The sequence below is a fragment of the Calonectris borealis genome, chromosome Z (assembly GCF_964195595.1).
Source record: "Calonectris borealis chromosome Z, bCalBor7.hap1.2, whole genome shotgun sequence".
In the NCBI taxonomy this organism is placed as follows: Eukaryota; Metazoa; Chordata; class Aves; order Procellariiformes; family Procellariidae; genus Calonectris; species Calonectris borealis.
In genome coordinates, this window is record NC_134352.1 from 51433621 (window position 1) to 51456046 (window position 22426).

General features: G+C 36.5%; 1 protein-coding gene across 2 annotated transcripts in view; it reads right to left on the minus strand.

Annotated features, from left to right (window-relative positions):
• The window catches only part of CCDC171 (coiled-coil domain containing 171), a 154966-nt gene that overhangs the window by 46836 nt on the left and 85704 nt on the right, over positions 1–22426 (minus strand). For both annotated transcript variants that reach the window (XM_075136387.1, XM_075136388.1), the window contains 2 exons: positions 11848–11993; positions 8546–8600 (listed from right to left, as the gene is read on the minus strand). In XM_075136387.1, coding sequence (XP_074992488.1) covers positions 8546–8600; positions 11848–11993 — 201 coding nt within the window. The remainder of the gene's footprint in view (positions 1–8545; positions 8601–11847; positions 11994–22426) is intronic.

Below are 22426 nucleotides of genomic sequence, written 5' to 3' on the forward strand. Positions count from 1 at the left end.
TGCACAGAATCAAGCTGGATAAGCCGTACCTATATGAAATTCTAGTTAAGAACTAATTTCATCACTTCCTGACTACGTTATTTCCTCATTCTCTAATGAAGTAAGCACAGTACTCACATACACATTTATGTTTACAGAACTGTCAGACAAAGGTAAAACTGGTAGTTTTATTAAAAAAAAAAATTTGTTTTTTGGCAGCTTGACAGGGAGGAAAGCCATCCTATGTAGTTAAGCTTTATGATGCAAGTTTCAGAGCTTCTTTTGTATTTAATGACACTTCTTTTTTTCTCCACGTGAAATCAAAAGCAAGACACTTTTATTCGAGAGGTCTCCTTAGCATAGAGACCTAACACTATAATCTGAAAAACCTTATCAGCTAATCAGGCTTATTGCAATGATTAAAAATGTCTAAACCCAGTTCTACTTCCCTACACTCAAAAATTAATAGAGAGAGAAAAAAAAAATGTATCTAAATCCAATGCTAGTGAAGATTTTGGCTATTTCTGATTTTGGTAAACATAATTTTGGCTGAGACCGTGAAAAGTTGCAAGAGTGATTTTATATGGAGCATAATAAGTACTGCGACAGTGGGCTGCTAAGTATGATCATCAGATTTTTCAGTTTAGCCTTACATAAATACTGTCTGAAAACAGGCAAAATCACAAACGGATCCACACAACTCTACTACAAATACTCAAAACATTTTAAATCAAAGGAGCACAGTGACTTATGACAGTGTTTAACTTTTTAATTAATTAAGAGAGCAACACAGAAGACAACACTATAGCCACTAAATTTAAAATCAATAAAGTACTGATGAATTCAGATCAAAGCTGAAACTGAATAATAAACTGAAGTTACATTATTGACTGAACCAACGTGTAGAATTTGATGGGCTAATTCTACATGTCCAAAAATTATATTAAAAATTCTCTGCTAATCAGAGATAACAGTAATTTTGTCTATAGTCCACTTCTGTGCTCACTTCTTTGTTTTCCCTCTGCACAGTTTGAGCTGGTATGTCCAGTTATGCCAATAAAGACATGGTGCTACATGCTAGCAAGTTGTAAATGGTATTAAGATGTGCATTACTGTCTAATGTCTTTGCCCAGTTACTGTCTGATTGGTAGAACAAACCTGAGATTTTAGTTCCTTATTTTGGGCCTAATTCAATGCTTTCTTATGGTGAAAAGAAAATAAGATTATTTATGGATATAAACTTCTCTATGTAAGCTATATAGGGGAACCTTTTGTAAGTTCAAAGTTTCATCAATTCTACATAAAAAATAGTACCTAGAAGTCAAAGACTTCGGGCTTCTTTTACTTTCATTTCCTACTACTATTTTTAATACAATATCACCTGCAATTTAAACAGTGGAACAAAAACTACGATGATGCAGTGGTTTGGTGATAAATGAATGGCAAACAATGATTTAGTCTGCTTGACTTTGAGATGACCATATTGCTGAGATAATAGAAGCTACAAATACCTTATGCAAATAATTCTAAAAGAATCCAAGCAAAATGGTTTCTACCACACTGTTATGTGTTCTGCACGTGACATATAATTAAGAAAAATGGTTTTAGAACTTTTTAAAATAGAAGGAGGCCATCTGAATGCAAACCACATCTTAGTCTTCACCACAGTCTTGTAAATATGTGATGCGTTTAGCTGCCTAATGCCCACACCTCCAGGGCAGTATGTAGAATGGAGGCCATATTGCACAAATTAAGGACATGCACATCTACTGAACACGGTCCTTTGCCTTCTTCGATGAGAAGCACTTTAACACAAGTAAATTATATAGTAACTCATTTGGATGCACAAGTCTTTGCTAGAGAGGCACAAACGATTATGGAACTAAGGAGAATAATAAAAAAATGTATACATTGGTGGACAGAATTAGACCTTCATGAACACTTCCTAATTTTTTAATGTTTAGTTATGAATTGTTGATGTTCTTTTACTCTATACTAAAAAATACAACTGAATATACATGAAAGAAGTTGCACCAACAATAGTACTCAATAGTGTTGATAACAGCAGTTCTTCAAGTAAGTTGCCAATACAGATAATCTTTCTAAGGATATATCCAACTACTGTCATTCCTGAGTGTGGGCTCTCTAGAAAACAGTGATCACACCCGAAGTGTTAGCCCTTTAAGGGAATGCAGACTCCAAAAGATTTGCTGAAGGATTTGGCACGTGTGACATCCAAAGAACTATATACCACAGCACCCTGTCAGATGCAAGAGACAATCCGTTAATATCAGTTGCTGATAAACACTAGAGTCTGAGTGTGCCCTGGAAATAAGGAAATGACTCAAAAAGTGTACATTCACCTTATTGAAGGAGGGCTTACATAATCACGGGCACAATATTTTCCATCAGGATGTTTCAGGAATCAAGGATCACTCCAGAAGTAGAGAGACTGCCTGTGACAAGATTGCATTGCTTAAACTGAAGGCACTTTAAATCAAACATCTGAAAACTGGAAAAACTATAGCTGCAATTAGAGCGCGAAACAGGTGAGGAACCAAACCAGTCAACTGAACTGCAAAAAAACCACCTCAAACTCTTTTTTCTTCTTTTTTTTTTTCCCTCAAGAAGGCCAAACCAAACTACACCAAATCACAAAATAGTGCCTCATGGGAGGGAAAGGGGAAAAGAGCTACATGGTACAGTTGAATGGATACTTATCATACGGTCGTCACAGTTAGGTTTGAGTACTCATGAAAGGCCAGCAGATCATTGCATACTCTTCCATCAAAAGAAGGAATACATCCTCAAACCCAAGGGTCTGACTTTTGTTTATAGTGGAGGTTTTAAATAGCATTTGCACATACCCTGCTATAGGTAGCCATTCAGGAATGTAATTGAAAATCTACTAAAAATTTCTGTATTAGCATACAGATTTAGTGACTATCCTTTTTGATTACTGCCATGCAAATCTGTATTTAATTACAATACAAGCCATTTCATAGGTGGTTTTTAAAAGAACATGAATTACCGCATAACCGCATTTGTGTAAGAAGACACGTATCTCATAAAACTGATGTTTTGGGTATGCTTGGCTTTTTTTTTTTTTTTTGCCTTTTTTTTTTTTTTAAACTACTCAAGATTCTGGAAATTAATTTTCAGAGTATAATACCATCCCAGGCTTACCTGTAAGTTTAATTCAAGCTTTCTCGTATTACTAGACACACACATTACACAGTCTGTTGAGTAAGATGTTAATTTGATCCAGAGTTGTTTTTTGCAAACATTGACCACTGCACCTAAGCTTCGCTGTAGTTGCAGGATGTGCACTATAATACATTCCCTATGAATGGATTCAGTGACCTTGGGCTGAAAATGAACCTACGTCTGGAGAAAATAACAGTTAATGTATTCAGTAATTCCACAATTCTCCAAACAAGAATTTTTCCTTACTGAAGGCAAACTCCACAAAAGTATTCAGCCTTAAAAAAAAAAAGAAAACCAACAACAAAAGAAGACAAATGCACCCTGAAATTAGTTATTTAGGTATGTCTAAACTGAAAACAGTTAAGCACATGGGTATGACATTCAGCAATGTCTTATCTTTAGTTTGTCAAGGTTTTTAAATCCCTCTTGAGCTGGAGTACCATTTTTAGCTTGGCTAGGTCAGAATGACACTGAACAATATGAGTGATGACACACTAGACAGCTATATGGACAGAGTTGTCATCAGCAAGCCAGCTGTGCTAACACCTGTATGTCCTGCACAACTGATCTTTAGGAACAAGGATCAAGAAAGTCAGATTACTAGGAGGGTGAACAAAAGTCATTCATAAAACATTGAAATGAAGAGGTGCTAATTCGAGATGGAGGAGGAGAAAAAGTGATCTTTTTACTGCATTTTTTTCTTATCACAGAGAAACAATAGCTTATTTCCTACTGTAAACTTCTTACAGCAGTCATCTAGAATTTTAATATTCTACTTGGGTTTTCTTTGTGATTTTATTGCATGTACACATATCCACTGTTTCGATAGGCTTGTGATAGGGCCGGTTTAGAACAATCAAGGACCACAACAATTAATAGACCCTGAGTACACACACACGAGCAGGCTTCACTCTAAAGTGTCTAAATACAAGGAAGAACCAGCCCTGGGAAGACATTAGGCTAGGGAAAAATTTTCAAGTTGAGATCTCTAAAACAAGAGCTTTTAAATCACTATTGAGATAACTAAATAATGTGATAGATCCCAGTTAAATCAGAAAAATGTTGCTGATCAGTACACCGAGAAGTATCAGGTCACATCTCCTGAAGTCTGATTGTGGCAGCTAACTTAAGCCTTATAACTGTTCTGTTTTTTCAAGGCCTGATCAATTTGTGGTCTTCTTGCTGAAACTAACAATTAATGCCACTTACACTGAGTGTTTTTACTGATGTAGTCACTTGTATATGGACTTAAACATATTGTAAATTAATTTCTTACAGACCATAAAACAACCACCATAAGGAAATGCGTTTTATTGCTATGGACTACCTCAGAAATAGCAATCTAATGCTACGAAGTTACTAATTCTCAAGTCTTCAATGGTCTCACCCCATCTCCGACTGTCTCTTTGTCCTGTATTAAAAACATCATTAAATTGGATAAAGAAAGATAATTTTGTCTCTGTATATAACAGGACGGATCATACAGTGTTCAGATTTTTTTCACTGATAGAACTGTGGGGCCCAAATCTCATGCATAGCCAGTTTAGCGACATTTCAGAGACGACAACGGGGTGGAAGGGGAGCAGCAGTGAGGCAATGAAACACAATGGTGGAAGGATTTCAAGGCACGACCGCTGTCGGGTCTGCATGGAAGCTGTTCTGCCAGCTGGCGTATGAACCTTTCAATCAGCAGAAACGAAGTGCATTATAGAAGTAGATGAAGAAGAATTTTTCTGACCAAGTGCGAAAAGGAAAGGAGCACACTGAATAGGTGCTTTGATCCCTGAACTGTCCCAAAATGTCAGAATGAGTGGGTTGCTAACTGGTATTGAGAAAAAGATTTTTTTGGGAGGTTTTTTTGTGTTTTTTTACTTACTCATTATCACAGCTCATCAGCCTCACAGGGTAGTGGGTAACAGTATAAGCTTGTAAGACATAGTATTTTATTAACCTGTTAAAATGGCCAAATCCTAAGCAGCCGAGGCTGGGACAGGCTGAAAACTCTGCCAGCCCATAAAGCTTGTCAAGACTTTAATAGTTAGGAGTACAAGGGAAAACAGAAACCATGGCGTTTCGCACAGGCAGAGTTTAGAGAGCAGGGATTTAGGGAGGCTGAAGAAGAGGCACTTACGGCACTGTACCAGGTGCAGGTGCCCGGGCGCTGGCAGGGGGGCCGCGGAGCGGCCTCCGTGGGGAGAGACTAGGCGGCCCCGTGCTGCACACAGCCAGTTCCATCCGGCTCCAACCGACCCACCGCAGGGCAGAGCTGAGCCCCTCAGCCAAGCTGGTGGCCCCTCTGGGAAAACGTATTTAAAGGGCAAAAACTACAACACAGGCAGAGGAGGAGGGAAGAAGACGACTGAGAAACAGCCCTGCGAACGCCAAAATCAGAGAAGAAGCAGGGCCGGGGGGAAGTGCTTGAGGCACCGAATCAGGTATTTCCCTGTAGCCCATGGAGAGGACTGTGCTGGAGCACGGGAGTAGTAGCCTGTGGAGGACCCCACACCAGAGCACGTGGAGAGTTCCTGAAGGAACTGAAGTCCATGGAGGGCCCATACTGGAGCAGGTATTCTTGAAGGACTGCAGGCCCTGTGGAGAGCCCACACTGGAGCAGCGAAACAGCATGAAGAAGAAGGAACGGCAGAGAAGAGTTGTTATGGACCGACTGATCCCCCTAGTTTTCCGAAACTAGGTTTTAAAAAAATTCAGCTATTACCTTTTGGTCATCTTTAATATTATGAGAATAAACTGAACCAAACCAAAATCTTCTTGAGGTCCTTGTTTGTCCTTGGTAGTGTTTTTTTTTTTTAATTTGGTAAAACGTTCACTTTGCACTTTGTCTTCAATATTTAGATGGTATAAAACGAAGAAAGATCTCTTATTGTAATGGTATTAGGAACTCTTGTGCAAATAATCCAGCTCCAGGAGTCAGATGGAGATAGCTAACATGACAATACACAGAATAAGACAAAAAATAACCTTCTAAAGAATATCTTGCAGGTTATGAACGGTATGGAACTAGCTGCTAAAAATATTTTCTCTCTTAGCATACACATACTCAAGTTCTTCAATATTTACGCTTCATAAATATTCATGACGATTTAAAAAGGTGGCTCTGAAATGGTTTTAAAAGAATCATTCCGGGCACAAGCATGTCCAAGCACTTGTTGACAAAGCCAAATGTATGATTCTGGATTTCCCATCCAGTCACAGGGAGGGCAGTAAGTGTTGTAAATAATCCCTCATCTGGAGTTGTTCTAGAAGCACGCACAGAGATTGTCTCCCTCAGCTCTGCTTCTTCTTGCTTTGTTTGTTGAATGTGACACCCCAAGTATAGTACCTACATTGCTGCCTTCTGGAATTCTTGTAGTGATAGAGTACAGAAAAGAATGAGGTCGCTTTAATGGGTATCAGTGTATACCATCTTATCCTGAGTCTAACTAAGACTACTAAGGATGTCTGTAAAATCCCTTTGAGCTCTATAGGCAAAAATTTAGCATTATGCATTGGTAACACAGATCCTGCAAGTGATGCAGTGGAATTTTGTGGATATTTGCTCATGAATACATCAACGTAGAAATACCACAATGTTCAATTTCAAACTCCCATAAATATATCTGCAGCTAATAGTAATACTTGAAGTTCAACTCCAGGCAATTCTGAACTTTATCCACTTTCTTTTGATTCCTTTTTTGAAAACAAAAGCAGTTCCCAGAATTTCTATGAGGGGAAAGACAGGGTTGTGGTTCCTTTACTAGTATTTAATCTATTTCATCATGTTCTGATTTTTCACAGTGTGAGAAAACCTTTAAGAACAACAGTGTAAACTTGATAGTTTACACAGAAGCCATGTTCATTAATGTTAGATAATTAGCTACCGTTATGATGTAGGGTTTACATTTCAGGTATTTCCCAAACAAAGATCAATAATTTCCCTTTGTTCTTCTAGGAGAAATGATATGTCAAATTATGAATGATTTACAATCAATTCTTTTTAGCTCCTGCTGAAAGGAGCATCTTGACATTTCTAATTCTCATGTTTTCATCATTCTTTAGGTTGACAAACCAGAAAGGATAAATTACTCTGCTACTCAATAATAAGCTATTTGGGCCTAACAATTATGTACATCAAGCATTAAGAAGCAGATGTGGTAACTAAAATTCTCAAAGAAAGATGGCAGTTTCTCAATGCATTTACTGCATTGGGAAAATCAGTACTAAGCATGTGACCTTCCCTATAACCTTTCCCCAAACATTTCAATCCTTGTGCATATACAGCACTGCTTTCTAAATCAAAATGTAAACTTGCAATCCAGAACAATAAATTCTCAAGGCCAAGGACATTACACGTACATGTTACTTAAAAACACAGCACTTTCTGCATTATATAGATTTCCCAAGCTTAAAAGAAGCCAGTAAGAAGAAGATGGGGACACAAAGGAAGACATTACCTATCAGCCCAGTTTGCTGCAGCTAAACCACACAGTTTAGGTACTGTCACTTTTTGTGAACATGAAATGAAAGAGAAACTTGAAAAAGGTATCTGAAAATTAAATTAACAGTTTTGGTGGACACAGAAACTAAAATAAGGAATAGATTCCCATGTTGCTGGGAATTCAAGATGCGATAAGGGAAATGAACACTCCAAGGTAATAAAAACACTTCTTTTGGTCTGTGTTGCTCTGGACTAAAAACAGTTATAAAACAATCAGCCATTAGAGCTACAGTTAAAAACGGCCCTTTCTCCCAAATAATTAATATATACAGCTTTTTAGGACCTTCAAAGAATACCATACTAGGGCAAAATAGTACAAGTCAAAGAGATAACTTAAGATTATTACTCAATTTAAGAAAGGTTTTAAAAAAATATCATGGAAGTTTTTGATTACAGGTTAATAGTTATTGTCTCTTCCTTATTTTATTTAGCATATATCAAAGATTAAAGTAGCATGCATAAAGCCAAATGCCTTATGGCCACCACGTATGTGACCTCACCAGACGACCTCCGCTTTACTCAGTAGAGAGAGTTAACTCAGCAGCAATTACACATTGTTTGGATGATCAGTAGTCTTCAATTGGTAACCAGAAATAGTGCTCAGTGATTGAGGGAAGTAAGGTGAATTTTGTAGTAAGTTTTATATTAAAAATAAGAAGTCCGTGTACTAGAAAATTGTATTTTATTTCACTAAATATGAATAGTTTTTGGAGATGAAAGAAGTTGAAGGTGGGAACTTAAACTCTAAGGAAAGGAAGTTGCTTTACAACAACTTCTGCTCCCCTCCTTCCCTGAGAATAAGCAGTTGTAATATCTCGGTGTGTTTGGAAATACAAATGCAGAGAGAACACTTCAAGTTCTTACCTTATGAAGAGTGGCTTCCACAGATTTCATATGACTAATAATCAATTCTTTGTCTCTATTACAAGAGAAAAAAAAACAGAGTAGTTAATAGAACTGAAGCTCTACTGATGTAGAAATTAATTTTCTGCTACTTTATAACCATCATGTCTTTAAAAATAATCGTTGACAACTCAAACTGTTATGTTTGTATGTCTCCTTTTTATATCTCCAATGCAAACCCTAAAAAATAGTTTATGGACCACTATTTGGCATGTTTCCATATGAAAGATGCTTCTGTTGTGGATAAGCAATTAAACTAGCTGTATTTATAGGCATATCAATGAACAACTATTGTGTTCCTGGAGAAGAAATCTGCAGTCTTGGATAAAAAAGGCATGTTGAATGGAGTCCAGGCTCTAGCAGGAAGAGATTACATTCTTGTACTGGAAAACACTGACAAATTCTATGTTTTTCATCAATTATATGGGCCTAACAACTATGTACTTATATGCATATAAGTCTTCCTGTCTTCTCTAAATCTGAACATTCCACTGGTCCTTTTCCAAAAGAAGTCCAGTCAGGATCCTATCCTTACGAAACAGAAGTTTGAAGAATGAAATACTACTCTCATGCCTTTTTGTAGATTAGGGCTTCAGTAAGAAAGACAGCTTTGATCAGTTATGCTGCCATAAAAAACCTTGGTCTCATCTGATGCACTGACGGAAATGGAATTAAAGTTGCATAACACCATATGACTAAGAACAACAGGACAGTGTGACCAACAAAACACCATAGGAAATCAAATGGAATCTATGCCAGAAAAGCTGATACACCTTAATATTCCAGAATTGTCTTTTACCTTGACAGCTATGTGAATATTTTGTTCGAGCTCTTACAGTTCCTAAAACAGAAGTCAAAACCATGGCGTTCTTCTGCCTGGAATGACTACTGCTTCCTCATTTCTTGATCCATACTATCCTAACAGCAAATACAGGAAGGTGGCCAGAAAAGTAGGATTGGCTTTTACACTCCTAGTAAAGCTGTCACATAGGTTTTTCTCTTTTCAGGATCCTGCCTTTCTTTGGACTAGATTGACAGGGACATGCTGTTCACCTTCTCTACTGGCCTCATTTATGTAGTGATTGCTATTTGTCTGGGTGAAGTCAGTTCTAGAGAGTCAGTTCAACACCATTAATTTCTAAGTTAGCTACTGACATAGAAGTCAGTCTGTTCCTCGCATATCTCAGGTGTTCATCATAAAAGGGAAAGCATCTTCAGATGGAATTTCAGACCCAGATGGTCCCCAGGTTCTTATTTTTGTGAACAGGAAGCCTTTTGATTATGCTTGATTTATTATCTTAAACAACATGTTAAAATAAAAGTCTGGCTGATATTTGTCTATAGCACCTAGGAAAAAAGTTTAAAAAAATGAATCTATTGCACTTCTACATGCCAGGATCCACATTTCATTCAATCTTTATTTCATATACTTATTAACGCCTACAGCTGTAAGGGAAATTGGAATTGGATCATAGAACTATTCTTTAGGATTATTATCGAGAAATGTAGTTCAGGCATGAGGAACATGCTTTACATCATCTTTTACACAATAGCTGGAGTGAAGGTTTGATACAGAGTTTGTATCTAGCAGAGAAATGACGAAAAGGATACTAAATTTCTGCAGTTTGCCACCACTGCAAGAAAAATCAAGTTAGCCATTCTCAGAACAAGCCAGCCATCTTGCTATCCTTTAAAGCTGTACGAAAGATTAGGAAAGAACTTGAAAGACACCCATGCATTGCTGTGCTGAACACCTGCCTGCCAATGGGAGTACTGAATGAATTCCTTACTTCGTTTTGCTTGCACATGCAGCTTTTGCTTTACCTACTAAACTTTATCTCAACCCACAAGTTTTCTCACTTTTAGCGTTCCAATTCTCTCCCCCATCCCACAGGGGGGGAGTGAGCGAGCAGCTGTGTGGTGCGTAGTTGTCGGCTAGGGTTAAACCACAACAATTGCTTACAATCACTGAGGTTATGGAATAGGTATTAAAATATAAAAAGGTATATAAAATAGGTATAAAAATATAAAAAAGATTTTCTGGACAAAAGTAAAGTCTGTTTCACCTACTTTGCTGCTATGTTCCAAAGGGAAAAAAAGATATTTCTTATGAAGAGTTGGTAGAACAATAAATGGTATGGGTTTTTTCTTTGTCAATATTCAATTGCTATATACAGAAATAAAACCAATTTTAAAACCACATCACATTAAAATAACCTTTTCTGAATATAAGAAGGGACACAGGGAATGATCTTTACTAGAGTGCATAAAATAGGTTGGGGCAGGGTGAAAAGGGGCAAGCTTTCCAGATCAAATCCTTCTTCAGGTCACATCTGCTTTAATACACTCATACTAAATAACATTTGTCATTTTAATTAGCTTGTTAAACATTTCACTGATAACTATATTAATGATATTATTTCACTTGTGCATAAAACCCTTAAAGCTTCTAAGCTATTGTTCTTCAGAGGTCAAATGTATCCCACGTATAATGAGAAATTTTAATTTTAAATTAAACTTTTTTTAAATCTTAGCCATGGACCAACAATATTCAAAGTACATACTACAATAAGAGTAAGAGATAACAGAGTCTGCAAAGATTTATCTTTTTATCTGACTATATGACTTTAAGAGGTTAGCAATAATCTCATTCAAGACAATGGAACACCTTTTGACTACCAATCTTTTCAAGATTGCTCCCTGAACATTTCCTTCCACTCTCCAGGTTATGGTATAAAAAGGCATGGGTTTTATGTCTAAATCCAAAACTCTCTGAAATCAGCTGAAAGATCTATCCTGTTCCGCAGCTAAGACTAGGTCCAAAATGGGTTTCAGCCCCTTTGGCAGCCAAGACCTGTCACCTAGCTGACATTTCTGTATTTATTATAAATAAATTGTAACTCTCTATAAAAAGATGACATGGAAATAGAGAAAACAAGCAATCATTTCTTAGATAAACACAGCATTAGGGATCTGCCAAAGAGATGTTGTCAAATCAGTACGATAACTGGCAAACAAAAATGCCCATGCTATTTCAGGACCCAGAATTTGGAGCACTATTATGGGATAACTAGAGAAAACATACCATCTAGTATCTTGAACTAACAGTTTTCTTTTTAGAAGACTATCACTGAACTTCAAAGAGAGACAGATGTACTTTTGTTTTCTAGCATTACATTAGCCAGGGCTAAAACCCTGTGCATGAAAGTAAGAATTGATCTTTTGTCCGTTTTAAGTGATCTCCCCAAGGTCCCAGCACTCACTTCGCTGCCATGCAGAGGGCACTCTCTGCATCATGGATGCTCTCTTTCAGTCGACGCTTGTCCTGCTCCAGCTGGGTAAGAAGTCTATTGAGCTGATGCAGAGATTGATCTTTCCTTCTCAGCTCCATCTTTGCCTCGGAGAGTCTCTGCAAGCAGACAGAAAGCAGAGTTACTTGTCAGCCCAAATAATTAACTTCAATTTATGCCATAGGCTATTAAACAAAGTGGAAAACAGACTGACCGTGAAGTAGATTTGGACCATTACATACTAAGGTTTTATGAATTCTCTAGCAAAAACATTACTAATTCAGAACCCTCCAGTTTTTAGTATATTGCCTGCGTACAAATATGTTTTCTAAAATAAAGCAATTTGTTGATCAAACAGGTACATATACTGTGCTATATTTACAAATACCAGATCTAAACACAGTGGAAATATCAAGAGTACAGCATTGAAGAGAACAAAATAGTCTCAAAACTTAATTTAAAATGACCATTAAAGAATTCACAAAGAAAGAAAGGGAATAAACAAAGTAGCATTTATTTAAATACTCTGCACTATTCAGAAATTTCAGGATTAAAAAAAAATTTAATATTCTGTGTTAGTGCATTAAGTACAGTTTTGCTGCAATTCTTGCTAAGAATAAATCACTGGTTTATGGTGCTTTCACTATTTTAACATTAGTTTTCCAATATGCAAAGTAGTACGTGTATTTTTTTAATGTTTCTCTCCAGCTTAGAATTAACACAACGTGCTTTAAATCAATTCAGATTAATCCAATAGGTGACAAATAGCACACAGAACTAATTAATACAGAACCTGGCTAGTTGCTACCCCTTTCTGCTGAGAAAAATCAATACTTTTACAGACTGCAGTATTAATAACGAAATTTCATAGTTTGCTAAATGTTACATTTTACTTACAGCTGTTAACTGCCTTTTTAGAAAGAAATTATAATAGGTGGCTATAAACATTCTTTTACAAAATGCAAATTCCCTGACAGATTCTAAACCAATTTAGAAGGATAGAGAAGGCTGCACAGTTGCAAGACTGAGCTCTTGCATCTTGTTTTCAAAATTTAGGGATATGTTTTCTCCTTAAGCTCTAAGAATACTCTGCATAATTTGTACTCAGGAGTACTTGACCTGGACTGTGAACACTGAGAATATGTATTATGCTGTGGATAGGTACTAAGAACAGTATATACAAAAGGCTGATAAAAATTTGGAGGGCACTGAAAACTCAGCTAATCTGAAAAAGCTTCAGACTTAGCCAAGAGTCAAAGGCACTTCAAAAAACAATATGCTAGAGAAAATTTCTACAAAAAAACCCCCAAGTACAGCATAAAACTGCATAATCCTGCAAAATAAACTGAAATCTGTGGATTGGCGTAAGTTTACTTCAAACATTTCTCAAGATAAAAAACCAACCAGTTATTTCAACAGAGTATTTGGGAGGTACAGCACCACTACCTGAACTCTCTGTTCAGCAATTTACAAAATCCAGGCTAAGATTAATCGCTGCTGTAAGGAAAAAAAAAAACAATCAGGAGTTTATTTAAGAAACTCTAAACTCCAGAAATGTTAATATTAGTCTTGCTCAAATTATTGCAGATTGAATAACTCTATTCTGCCTCTTATGTCATTATTTTCAATGAAGAATGCTATTTTTCACCTATGAGACGATAAACACACAGATATCATTCTTCCACTGCATTATTAGCATAAAGATATCCAAAACCAGAAGTGTTGCTTTCAGAAATTTTACCTTAATGCCACTGACAGCTATCAAAGTCCTGTCTGAACAGCTGAATTTGTGAATTGCTAGATTTTCAGAAAAGTTATTTCCAAGAAACTAGATGTGGATTAGCAAAGATAAAAGGAGCCGTTTTTAATTTAAGAACAAAGAACATTATCTTCTTCCATTTATTGTGTTTACTGTTTGTTTGTTTTAGGCTAAGTCAGCATTGAGGAAACAGCTCTGAAAACTGAGTCAAGTCCCCTCCTGCCCATATACCCATTTTGTTTTTGACAAACAAAACTTATTGAACAGAGAACAATGTCTCTGGTAACAATGCTTTGTCCACCCCGCTTTCCCATCTGATTGAAAAATCTGTTTTTAAGATGCAGTCACAGGACTGAGCTCTGGCCGATGCAGAATAGATAGTTCTGCTAATACTTTGATGCAAGCAACTTTTAATGTAGGGGCTGCTGGAACAGAATCTGGCTCCAAGATTCTAGTGGTCTAAATGAGGGAAGAAAGACAGGATAATAGGAACATTATGCATATTTATTTAATTTTTATTAGATAGCTATCCTTCTACAAGGGCTGAAGAGTTGTCTGCTCCCGCATAAAGCTTTCATCACGGACCACAAACGGTGAAGAGACTCACTAGGTGTCAAAATCCTCTGGGAGCTGCTAACTAATCTTGCTTACCAATTGCAAGCGCAGGCCTATTCACGAGGCAATAACAGGGATGAAAGCATAAAGCCTAACTCTTTGAGAGGCATGGCCAGCAACCCACACTAGCCGGTGACGAAGCAATACGGAAAATATTAAATCAAATATCTCACTGAACAGCTGCTTTATTATATTCAAAACTTTCACCATTATTTACAGAAATCTCCAAAGGATTCAGACTTTACCTATCAATAATATTGCAATATCTAAGCAAAATGTAAACTGATTTTAGCTCTCTAAAAGCAGTTTCAGCATTCACTTGAAGCTCCTTGCTACCGTGGGTTAAAGTCAAGCCTTGGAAATTGCTCAAATAGAGTGTGGAGTATTCTAAAGTAATGGCTGCTAAGCCTCTCTTTTTTTCCTTCTTCAGATTGATCTAATTAAAACCCTTGATAAACTTTATGGACTCTAATATTTCCAGCTGAGTGACTGAAACCAAGAGGGTGTGCCTCAAGGCAGCAAGGCAACAATGATAAGCAGCAGGTTAGCCACTAATTTCTCAGCCAGGGTAGATTGTGAAAGTGTGATGTTCTGATATCCAAGAAAGTGTTCAGGAGAGAATAGGATAAATCAAGTTTAATAACTCTGCTCCTAATTGTTCCCTCAATGCTCCACTCTAATTACTTGGAGAACTCTCCTGACTGTCACCTGATATTAAGTTGTTGGAGGCTGAGTGTGGAGCAGTGAGATAATCAATAAACATTTAGTGGGGAGAAGAATGAAGATCCCGTTAAGCAGTGGGAACCTGCAGCACCCAAAGCCCTTCTGCTCATGAGAAAACCTATGGGACAGCCATAGTGATTGCAAAGCAATAATCCAAAGCACTGTTTTTAGGCCTTGAGGCCTTTAGGCAACAGTACATTTGAGAAAAAAAGGTTAACACGGTCACCCTAATTACAGCCCATTTTCACATTCTTCATATATAAGCGAAGACAAGCCAATTAGGTAGAAAGGAAGATAAGGGAAGTTTTATTTGTATACTAATTAAACCCCTGATGAAATTAAAGGAAAAACATACAGCTCTGTAATTGTGTCTGAGAAAGGTCACTTCAGGTTCAGTTATCAGAAAAGCACAGCCTTGAGATATTTCACTTAATCCACAATATAGCCCTTATTTTGCTCCCCAGGTCTTAGTATTTACAAAAATAAGAAAATTTCAAAACCTGATAATGCATTTATCTTGAAATGTTTTCTATGGACAATTACAATTGTTAGAAAGTTGAGGCTAAATATGATAAGAAGAATGAAGGTTTTAAAAACCTACTGTGTCTGCACATAGTTCTGTGAAGATGCTGAGCTTTCACTTTCAAGCACAATATTCTGAACCAACTTAGAAGCCAAACTCCAATTTATTTACATTGCATAAAATACCAGTTATCTGTTTAGTTCAGATGTTTAGACATTCAGGTGCTAATTCAGACATCATTGCACTCCTTCCTCTACAGTCCACCAAAATCTCATAGATCAGCTGAGTTTTCATCAGAATCCTTAGAAGGAGTTCTATTTAGAGATATTTTAGATTTGGCTTTTTTCCCCCATAAACTGAGCATGAAAAACCATTTGTTGAAGAGAACAGCAAGTAACCGATAGTACTTAAGAAAAAAAACTCATTGGTTGGATGTCTGTCGGCTGGGTCCTTCCACAAATAATTTTAACAAGCTTAGGCTTTGCAGTGAGGAATCTCTTTCTTCAAAACCAGTTACAAAAATAAATCAAAGTTTAACATTGTCATTCTTTACACACAAAAAAGTACTCTATTCAAAAGATAAGAGATAGACAATCATTCTAGATGAACGATGACAGTCATAAGGTTTAAATTCATAAGGTGTGACAAATTTATACTGAGAGCGTATTTTCCAAGACCAACTAAAGCTGGATCAAACTGCTTACTAAATTAGATTTAAATTACGCAGACACAACACAGCACCAAGATATGCAAATATACTGCAGTATGTGTATTATGAACTAATTTGTGAAATTAAAGATTTTGCCTTCAGGATTAAGTTTTATATGTATAATTTCCATTTAGATGCAAAATACTACTTTTTTAAAAGACCTACACACTGAATACATCCTGAAAACTGTCATAGAATCACAGAATTGTTTAGATTGGAAAAGACCCTTAAGATCATAAAGTCCAACCGTTAACCTAGCACTGCCAAGTCCACCACTAAACCATGTCCCTAAGCGCCACATCTACATGTCTTTTAAATACTTCCAGGGATGGTGACTCCACCACTTCCCTGGGCAGCCTGTTCCAAGGCCTGACCACTCTTTCAGTAAAGAAATTCTTCCTAATGTCCAGTCTAAACCTCCCCTGGCGCAACTTGAGGCCATTTCCTCTCGTCCTAATAAAATTCCACAATGAAAAAAACAATACAAAGTTTAGCCAACACCGATTCTTCCACCAGTTGAAACACACTTCCCATTATCCCTGTTGGCAAATATAATCTTCAGGATGGTCTCTCAGTGCCCCTCAAAAGACAGTCTACAGATAATCTAGAGAAATCTTGCATCTTTGAAACATCCAAATTCAGAAGGTACAAAAAGTTACATTAATATTTAATGTCAACTGAATTTTTAGTATGCATGACTACAATTACAAATTACATTAGCTCAAACTATACAGCTGAATTTCCACAGGATGTTTTCTGAAAAAAATTCTCACTTACCAAGAACAACTCAAAATGAAACTTCTATCAAAACAGGCGATTAAAAAACTCAGGGAAAAAAGTTCTGTGGCAAAAAAAATTCATAACTGAGACTTCTCATCGATACATGAAAAAAAAAAAAAAGAACACCCAAGACATACATTTAGAGCTATATCAACAAATAAGATGGATTTACACTTCTCAACTGGAAACCAAACTGCAATATCAACATACTATACCTGGATTCACTGTGTGTTTCATAGTGGCTGCAGTAGGGTCAAACAGTAGTGCAGTTTGAAATGAACTCCATGTGGCTGTTCTGCTCTTGCAAAGCAGAGCTAACCTGAGGTTGACCACCCATGCCATCCCTTCAATAGCAAATGCTGCTTTCACGTGCCCTTTACACTTAAGAAAAGAAATATACTCAAAAGGACATTTGAATGAGCTGTACCTGCTTTGCAGAAAAAGCAGTGATTTTTTTTAACCTCTTTGCTACTGGACCATCATCCTGACAGCAGCAATCTTTTCATATGCTGGCATTCTGAGAAAGGACATACCTGATGACTCTCCTCTCAAGCATGGAAGCATTTCTTCTCTGAAATGGAAGCATTTAAACATAGTTTGCAGATCACAGTGTACCTAACAAGGCGCAAAATGGCTCTTCATGTCTTTGAAAGTGCCCTGTATGATGAGGTCACAGAGCATGAGTAGGCCTACTAAGCAAAACAGTAACGCCAACCAGCACAATAATTTTAGTAAATAACCAACAAAATACTGGTGAATTAAGGGATACTTGCAGACGTATTTTCACATTTCTGATACAATGTCAAATACAATTGCTTGTGATTGTTTTATATAAGAAAGCCTCATAATATTGGAAAAAAACCTATGCTAATAGTAGAAAGCTTTAGCCAAATCAGTATCAGAAAAAAAGTCAAGCAATCATCTAAAGACAATTATAAGTTAAATGATGGTGCAGGTAGCTTAAAAAGCAGCTGTGAAATACAGTTACTCTACAAGATCTAGCATCTAAGTATTAAGAAACATTTCAATAAAAATTTATTCGAGAGTCACTCAATGGATTGGATCAGGAAGATGCATACGTTTTCATCGTGCAAGAGATTTTTCTTACAAAAGTGATTTGAAATTGTAGGCACTCACATCGTGAAAGCGAATGGCATTACCTATGTACTTCTAGACAACAGTCCATTTATTGACTGAAGCATAGCTCTCAGACCATCCAAGCAACTTTAGGTACTACAAGCATTTTACCTGCAGTGGTTCAGGCTGGATTACAGTGCCTCAAAGACTTAAAGCTAGGTTTAATATCTCTGTGCTACAATGCAGACTTATTTCTCAAGAGAAAATCTGTTCTGATCAACAAGAAAAGAATGCATTTTTCAATTGCATTAGCTCAAAATGTTTAGCAAAGGATGACTGAAAATGCTTTTTGAAGTCGCTGAGCTGTGTACCCTTTAAAGTCATTGTGAATTAAAAGAGCTTATTAATTTAAACACAGTAGCTATTCCTGAATAATTTCACATAATAACACTTCTTCCAGAAGCAATATCCTAGTTCACATGTCACTCAGCTTCAAAGTAAGTGAAACTAAACAAAACTTTGGAAGTTTTTATATGAAGTAATCACAAAATATAAACTGCCCACACATAGGCTAGACCCTCATGGACTGTTAGTATTAGCAAACAAAAGCATCGGTGTTCAAATGTGTCAGCGAGGTACACTGCTGCGTTTGAAGAGAGACAGAAGTTGAAAAGCCACCTCAAATGAGGGACACCCTTTTGAATACCAAGATGCACTGGACCTTCCAGACATACACTAATCCAATCAGAAATAATAATTAAGCCCTACTTTTAAACAACGTTTTGCAAAATGTTAAAGTACATAATAAAATTTATGCACATGATAATCTAGAAATTTTTATCATCTTCTGAGCTACGTGAATTATGTTAGCATTACTGGAAAGCTGCAGAGAAGGATTATACCACCTTAACGGAACAAAGACAATTTTAGAAAAACCCAGGCTTTATCACTGTGAGTTTTAAGTGTCTTAGAAAAACCCTCGATGTTAAGTGAGAATAAATTTTTGGAATCACATGCATGGTGGCATGAGTACATGATCAGTCACTCCTCATTCACTTCTGACATGCTACCTCAGGACCGATGTTTCTTTTTTCTCCCTAGAAAAGGTAAATTCCTCTCCCACCACAACACCCAACCCTGTGCAACTGCAGACCAGACAAGATCCAGCCTTACAGGAGCAGCAGCTTTTCTGTGCTTTGTCAGTGTCATGCTTTTAAATCAGTTATTTAAGTGCCACAGAAAAGAAGTAATCCTATTGTTTTCACTGTTACAGTTTCTACCCTGATAGACCCCCAGCCTTATACTTGTTACAGTTCCAAGATTTCAGAAAGATGGTTTATACCTGGTACTGCAAAAGAGGACTTTTCATAACCCTCTCATGCACCTGTATGTAAGTGAGGCACCTACCTTTACAGGGAAACTGATGCTGCTCTGTAACACTGCTCTCTGCTATACACAAGCATCTGCCATACTGTTGCTTAATTTTGATACACATTATCTAATTGTGCACATTAGCACACAGTGTACATGGTAAACATAAACAGCACTTAGACTTTACCTTTACTATGGTTTACAAGTGCTACTATACCACATGTACACACAGAGAAATATTTAGCGGGATATCTATGATGACACAATACATCGCATCAGTTTCTTGCATTTCATTATAGGTGAACTGGGCTCAAACCATCTGCCTCTGATCACGTCCTACTGGTCTTAATGATCTTGATTACCAGTGACATTTCTAAGCCCAGGAACAGACTATTTTAAATTCTCAAAAAATATCCTTCCATTGGATCTGCATCACTCAACTTGTTTGGAATATTTCTAAATCATAAAAGTTAGTTAAGATAATTCAGGAAGAAGGAGAAATGACAGCAATAAATTATTAACAATGACAATTAAATGTTACCTACAAAGTAAATAACCACAATTTCATTGCCATTGTTTATTTAAAAAGGCATACACTTTCAAGTCAGTAGGAATCTGGACACAGACTAAAAAGCCATCAGGGACACGTTAAATCACACAGCATTCTGCTTCAAAACTAAAATTAAGAAACAGTTATTATGGTACACTGGCTATATATCTTCACTTCAGACAGTGGTTTAAAAATGGGAATCCTAAGAGTCTTTAGAACAGTTTCGGGAAATTTTCTAAATAGAACTTAAGGTTCAGTTCTGAGTAAGAAAATATACTCTACATGACCTCAATATACTGGTGGTCCCAGTTAAGTTATTTTAGTGCTGCAGGTCATTCTGCAGCAGTTTCTTGGAAGAAGCTGCTACACAATTCCACCAGACACTAGTGCATTAGTGTGAGCCACCACATTAAGCAGTTATGGACAATGCCAAGTATGTCAATTTATGCCAGCTAAAGTTTTGATCTTGCTTCAGCAAGAGTTTTTCATTTTCTTAACTAATGAATTTGACAAATTTTTCTTAACATGGCACTAATATTAGCATGGGCTTTGGCAGATTTATCACTTTATCCAGGTTACATTCAAAGACTGCGTTCTCCTTCAGAAGAGTCCTGACCAAACCATACATTTGTATTCAGGTATATGTGTTTCCACAGACAGCCCCAAATGCTGTTTAGTGTATGCGTATTTTATTTTAATATTATGCCAGCCACATCCTGCTGCATGAAGTATCTGCAGGGGGAAAACACAGATACATGATTCTCTTTATCCCTTTTACTCTTTAAACCTGAATAAAATAAGAATAAATTGATAAATATGTAATTTCATACTAAAAGGTCTGTTCTTTTATTCAGGTCACTCCTATCCCTCCTTCATTAAAAACTGGAGAATAGTCTTTTTAGCAGAAAAAACAGATACAGTAAAACAAAATTTAACTAATATAAAAGGCAACTTCTAAATCATTCTGTTGAAAAAGCATCAGAGATATATTACATCCCAATATTCAGCAAAGAGATCAAAATGCTATGAAGGCATATTGATTGGATGTCTCCCTTCCCTCTGGGTATGCTTTGTGGCATACCAAGTGCCAACTGAGAGCACAAACCTTAAACAAGTAGTATGTTTTTCTGAGCACGGAACACACAGATCCTGAAGCAGACATGGTAAACACTGACAGCATAAATCACTGCAACTGTTAAATTGAATTATTATTCACATTTTTCACTTTTGGTATGTTTCCTAAGTATAAGATAAAATGGCACCATGATGGTACAAAACTTGGAAAATTACCTGCTTCACTCACCTATAGAAGCAATAGTAATAAATATGCCTTATTATTGAACCACATTGGTTGTGATACCACACAACCAATTATTTCAGTGAATTCTCATTAACTTTTTTTTTTTAAGAACACTTATTCCTTCTTTCTCACAACTGAGAAATTTTCTTGTATGACAGCGAAGTACTATTTATAAATAAGATCTCAGGACTGTTACTTAGAATTGAGAATCTTAAATTCATAGTTTTTAAATCACTTAATTACTTATTGTATAGTCCATAGACAAAAAAAAAACCAAACACAACAAACAATTAAGGTGGGTTTACTTTGGCTAGAAAGTTTTAAAAACTTTTTAAAAAGTCCTTCTAATAATAAAAAGATTCAAGTAGCAAAAAGAACTTCAGTGGGTTTTTCATAAATACACATTGTAAAAGTCAACACAAAAATTTAGGCAACATAAAAACAAATTTCTGTTTTGAGTTTGTTACCCTGCTACAATCTCAAAGAGCTTCGATGCTTTTCATGATAAAAAGAAGATAACACAGCTATAGATTTTGGAAGCTGAAAGTGGTATAAATTTTGCAAAAACTTGCCCTTGAAAAATCATTGAATACCTAATGAAAATAGAGTGCTGAATTAAATTCAAAAACCAAATTAAATGAAAGATAGGCATGGCTGCTGTCATGGTATGTAGCCAAGAAAGGGGACTGAAGTGCAAAGGAAGGCATCTCTTGCTTTAGCCTTATGCCACTTAGATACATACTTAATTATATTCCAATAGCTTAATTATATTCCAATAGGTATTTGAGAGTTAGTTACTTATGGTTTCACAAGAAGATATAAAGATCTTTACAGAGTTAGCTTCACACAAATAGAAAGGGAGATCATGGGAAAACCTGACTAAGGTGAAAAAATGATGGGGCCCTAGAGATATACTTGTTAAACAGCGGCAAGAAGCAAATCTATGTATAAAGGACTTCTATATCAAGAACCTGAATAGCAGAAAGTCCTACACATTGATATCTAAACTACTCGGAAAAATAGGGTTTAGAACATTTCTTTAAAAACATCACATGCTGTTTTAAAGATCTATTGATCCCCTTTGCACATCTCAAGGTAACAAAGTTACTTTGAAGTTGACCCAATAATGTAACAAAGATCTCCCA